This window comes from Phlebotomus argentipes, unplaced genomic scaffold, assembly GCF_947086385.1.
Source record: "Phlebotomus argentipes unplaced genomic scaffold, Phlebotomus argentipes genome assembly contig_5, whole genome shotgun sequence".
In the NCBI taxonomy this organism is placed as follows: domain Eukaryota; kingdom Metazoa; phylum Arthropoda; class Insecta; order Diptera; family Psychodidae; genus Phlebotomus; species Phlebotomus argentipes.
The window spans coordinates 2,773,846-2,778,431 of record NW_026776165.1 but is presented as its reverse complement, the minus strand read 5'-3'; the positions used below and the strand labels follow the sequence as shown (position 1 = coordinate 2,778,431).

The following is a 4,586-nucleotide window of genomic DNA, read 5'->3' as shown; positions in this document are numbered from 1 at the left end:
TGATTCAAAATGTCATCCCCAATGTTGAGGACGCTGGCGGACAATCGTAGTCCTTTTGTGGGACAATCTCGCCAAGAGGATGTTTTTCCCCTTCTCAACGAGTCGCTTTCGCACAAAGATGATTTTTTTCTGTTTGGATTTGAATAAACCACCAAAAACTCAATGAGAACAATTTTCTTTCACTTTCACCCCAAAATATTGTTGAAATTCTCCACAGCCATTGTCCTGAATGTCCCTCAAGGAGAGACGTTCTAGAGTCTTCAGTTGGATTTACTGAAATGGATTGAGTTATTTCACCACCTCAAATTGACCTATTGATGAGTATTTTACGCGGGAAATGGAGAAAAATCAAAGAAGTTTCATGAAATCATCAACTGAAGACATTTGAGTAAAATTTTCTCACACATCTTCCCATTGTCCGATCATTTGCGAGGTCATCTGGGTGAGTGGATGAAATGAAAGCGAAATTTCCGAAAAAAAACACCCACAAAAAGTGGCCTGAAGTTGAGCAAAAAAAAACCTAAATAAATTGAGAAGAAAAGGTTTCTCGAAATTATTGATGATTAGATGGATTGCTGGAGTGAATGAGAAATTGTGCAAAAGGGTCAGTTTTGTGCAATGCCGCGCCAAATGGATATGAAACAGATGGCAAGACATACCTGAAAAGATGAGGTGGAAATAATTCTTTTCGCCGTGTGGGAAATATGGTCAGAGATGATGAGTTGTGTATTGTCCGAAATGCAATTTGATCTCTATTTGATATTGAGTGCCCCAAGAGTGATTTCCGGTCATTCTGGGTGAGCGTGAACCTTGAAATCAGGTGAATGGACTTTTTCATTTCATATGTTGCGACTGTGTGTCAAAATGTTGCTCCAGACGTGAAAATCCAGCCCCTCAGGCGTGATCGTGATCGTTGCATCACTCCATGGTCGAGACCTCATTGTGGAAGTGGCAAATAATCGCCGTGAATGTCATGGGTGAGGATGGATTGTGAGTGTTTTTCACGAGAGCGAGACAGACCATGAAGGGTGGATTTCTTCTCACCCTCTCTCATCGCACGCATGGGGCAAAAATGCCAACTTTATTGTGGTGGGTGCACCAACAAACGGGGTGTTACGTTTCCATAGTGACTCGGTTCGGGGGAATTTGCCCGTAAAAGGACTCTCCATCATTATTCCCATGGGCCAGGATTGGAAAACAAAGTCCTCACACGCACTCCATAGGCCAAAAACATTCTCCCATAGCCTCACGAGAAAGATGAATGTGACGAAGATAAAATCCATCTTTTTCCTTCGTTTGTTGCAATTTGATATGAGAAGTCCGGTCCTTTCTCAAAATCCCTTTTCTACCCATCCTTCGGTTTCACTTTTACTTTTTTGCCTCAACTGACATCGAAGCATTAGTTTTTTCCTCTCTAGACACCTTTTTCTCAGTCAATTCAAGAAATATTTTGCGCAGTGAATTTGATATTAAGCAATATCAGCAAATGTGTTTTTCTAAGAATAAATTAACCTTTGGCAGTTCTCTTATCATGTGTCAAAGGTTGAAGCATTTCTGGGCAATCCTTATTTATACCATAAAGACAATTGGTTCCTAGGATCAATAGGAAGTTCATCAAACTTAAAAAAGTGGTGTTAATCAGCTATTGCAGCATTCCAAGCCACTATCACTCCTTGCCAACGTCTATAAAACTGCCTGAGAAGCCTGAGAAAGCGGATCATTTGTCAGGAAAGTGTTACGAAAGGATTACCTTTCGTACCTCCAGTAATTCCCTCTATTCTCTCGCAGGTATCGAGGGCACTGCTGCTCAGCAGGTACGCAGGCACTTCGCATCCTTTTGCCAATAAAGGGGTTTTGTGTGCAATTACACTCGGCAGCGTGAGCTTAAGAAATGTAGGTCTTCGTGGCAGGTCGATGCTGAGATCAGGTAGAGAATAAATGGGACCTAAAGGCAACCCTTTGAAGGGATCTCACCTGATTTTTTGTCTACCTCCTCGGAGAGCAAAAAGGGCTGAGAAATATTTCACAGGATAGTTGAAAGAGAGCCGTTTCTCTGCGGCAATATCGTTTTATATGTGAGAAAATCACCACAATAAATATCACAATAAACACCCGAGATTAAATGATGGTGCGAGATTTCGAAATCCAGTCAGAAGGACTCAATGGTGAAACTCACCATGAAGGCGAAAGGATAATGAAAGTGAAAATATGCATTTTCACGTTCCGTCGAGTGAATAGAACCACGTAATCTCGTCATTATCACGAACTTTATCGCGGTGACTGTGAACAAGATGTGTGCATTGAAAAACAGCATATAAATTACTCCACAAGTCCCTTCCTTTCTTGGCATCTTGACATCCACAAAAAGTGCGCCTCTGCCAAGTTCAGGCAGACAAAAGGGATATAAATCATTTCACATGCCAGATTGCAGAAATCGAAAACACGAAAACTTTATTATCAGCCATCGTGGATGAAGAGGACAATCGAGCTATGGTGAAAAGGATGGTGAAATTGCCTGGAAATCCGCAAAAATATCAGCTTCGCACGTTCTCGGGGGTGTTTTAGAGATCTCAGCAGCTGAATCCTCCCACAAGATCAGCCAATTGAAGTGCACTGAACTCTGGGAAATTTATCACAGAGCTTTGTGTAATTACTCTATTAAGCTTCCTAATGACTCTGCGCGAGCAACAAATGAGCAGTGATAAGGGAAATGGAAGACAAAGCTTGCATTTCTCACTGATAAATGCTAGGGGAAGCTGGACTGGTTTGCAGCGTAAACAAAACTTCTTGACAATTCCATTCCGAATAGTCCTGCCTTGCCCTAATTCCTGAGGTATAAAAGACATCCGCGCAGGAGAGAAAATTCAGTGCAAAATGCAATTTCACTACAGTGCTGTGCTTTTGGCGGTTTTGGTGGTTCTTGGCGCTGAAGCGGCCAAAGTAAGTTCTGTTGGCGGTAAAGTTGAGGTCTGAAACCGTCGTTTCTTTCTGATTTCTTGCAGCCGCCAACAAGATTGCCAACAACTGCTGCTCCTAAGAAGCCTCTTCTCGTGCCAGACGAAGCCTTGAAGCCAACATACGTGGTTCAGGTGAAGATTTATCCAAGCCATCCGTCAAGCAGAGCTCCAACGCATCAATGCTCGGGCAGCATTATTGGCGCCAAAACTGTGCTGTCCACTGCCGACTGTCTTTCGCACGCTGGCAGACTTGTCGTGGTGGCAGCGGATAAAGAGAGAACTGTGGCAACTGTGAAGGTCCATCCGGGCTACAATCCCACGACGCTGGAGAAGAATCTCGCGCTGGCCGTTGTCGAGGAAGCCTTCGTCTTCACTGGCAATGTGCATCAAGTCTACCTGCCGGAGAAGTCTTGGAAAGTGCAGCAGTTCACACTGGCTCCACTCGCCGTTTGCACGCACGAGGAGCACTCTGCCAAGTCTACTTGCAATGTCTTTACAGTGATGGACCAGCGCTACTGTCAGGGTCATATTCCGCACCTGAAATCCACTGAAATCTGCACAAATTCTGAGACTCATTTGCCACTTTGTGGCAAAGATTTGGGCTCTGGCCTGGTTTACTACGACAAGAAGCATCACAAGACGTACGTCTACGCCGTGGCGTCGTACTCTGTCAACAAATGCGCCGAGGGTCCGGCGACATTCGTCATTCTGCACGATTTTGTGGACTGGATCGAGACGCAGAGTGTGAAATAATGGCGATAAGCAGTTCAATTATCACACTGTGTGAAGCAATTTAATTTGATTTCAATCATTTGGTAATAAAAATGTCTTTGAGAGTTTGAGAAAAATTCACCTTCTTTTTTCAATCTGTGCCACTCGGAAAATGGTTAATTATTCAATTCGACGACATATTAATTATAGAAAAATCCCCCTTTTCCACCAGAGGCGCGACAGAAAAAAAGGACTCTCTTTCCCGAGAGTGATTTGGAATATAAAACACTTCCGCGTGTGCCGCACAGATGTTAAATTACAAGACTTTATTTTTTTGTCAGAGGGAAAAACGGAGAGTTAATTCTGCTGCTGCATCTCAGCCTTTTTATAACCAATAGCGTGGCGAGTTGATTTGTTTGGGAGGGAGAGAAAATAGTCTTATTTATGCTTATTCAAAATAACTCTCCTCGAGGGTGCACTTTCCCTTTTTGAGAATCCTCCTTCGTGGCAAAGAGTAATTTTATCCTCATGTTGCAGAATGGGCGGAATTGATGGAGAAAAACCGCAAAAAATCACACATGTGAGATTTTTACAAGGAAGTGAGATATTGGCCAATGTCCTGGGGATGAGAGTGAAATTCTACCTTGAGCATTTTTACTTTTCAACAGCAAACAATAATCATCAAATGATGCCGGAAGTGAATAAATTTTGCTCTTTGGACTGCGCTTCTGTCAACTTCACTGGTGAAGAAGAAGAAAAAAAATCACTCAGCTGAGAATATGTCGTGGAATTGTGAAAAAGTGTCAAATTACCCACAGAAGTGGAAAAACTTTTACTTTCATCACCGCGTGAATGTCTTGTTGGGCATTGTTGAATGGGAGAAACAAAAAAAAATGAGAGAATCACAACGAAATTCCC

The 4,586-nt window shown here is 42.8% G+C and overlaps 1 protein-coding gene across 1 annotated transcript; it reads left to right on the top strand.

The window, feature by feature from the left end:
• Positions 1 to 2,874: 2,874 nt before the first annotated feature.
• LOC132266021 (plasma kallikrein-like) lies at positions 2,875 to 3,710 on the top strand. The gene is made up of 2 exons (XM_059766846.1): positions 2,875 to 2,940; positions 3,003 to 3,710. The coding sequence occupies exons 1-2, from the start codon at positions 2,875 to 2,877 to the stop codon at positions 3,708 to 3,710; spliced, it is 774 nt and encodes a 257-aa protein (XP_059622829.1).
• The last annotated feature ends 876 nt before the right edge of the window (positions 3,711 to 4,586 follow it).

Excerpts from the sequence above, each read along its gene's own strand:
- LOC132266021 (XM_059766846.1), top strand. The coding sequence starts at position 2,875 with ATGCAATTTCACTACAGTGCTGTGCTTTTGGCGGTTTTGGTGGTTCTT. Across the intron at positions 2,941-3,002 it reads TTGGCGCTGAAGCGGCCAAA|CCGCCAACAAGATTGCCAAC; the intron begins GTAAGTTCTGTT and ends GATTTCTTGCAG.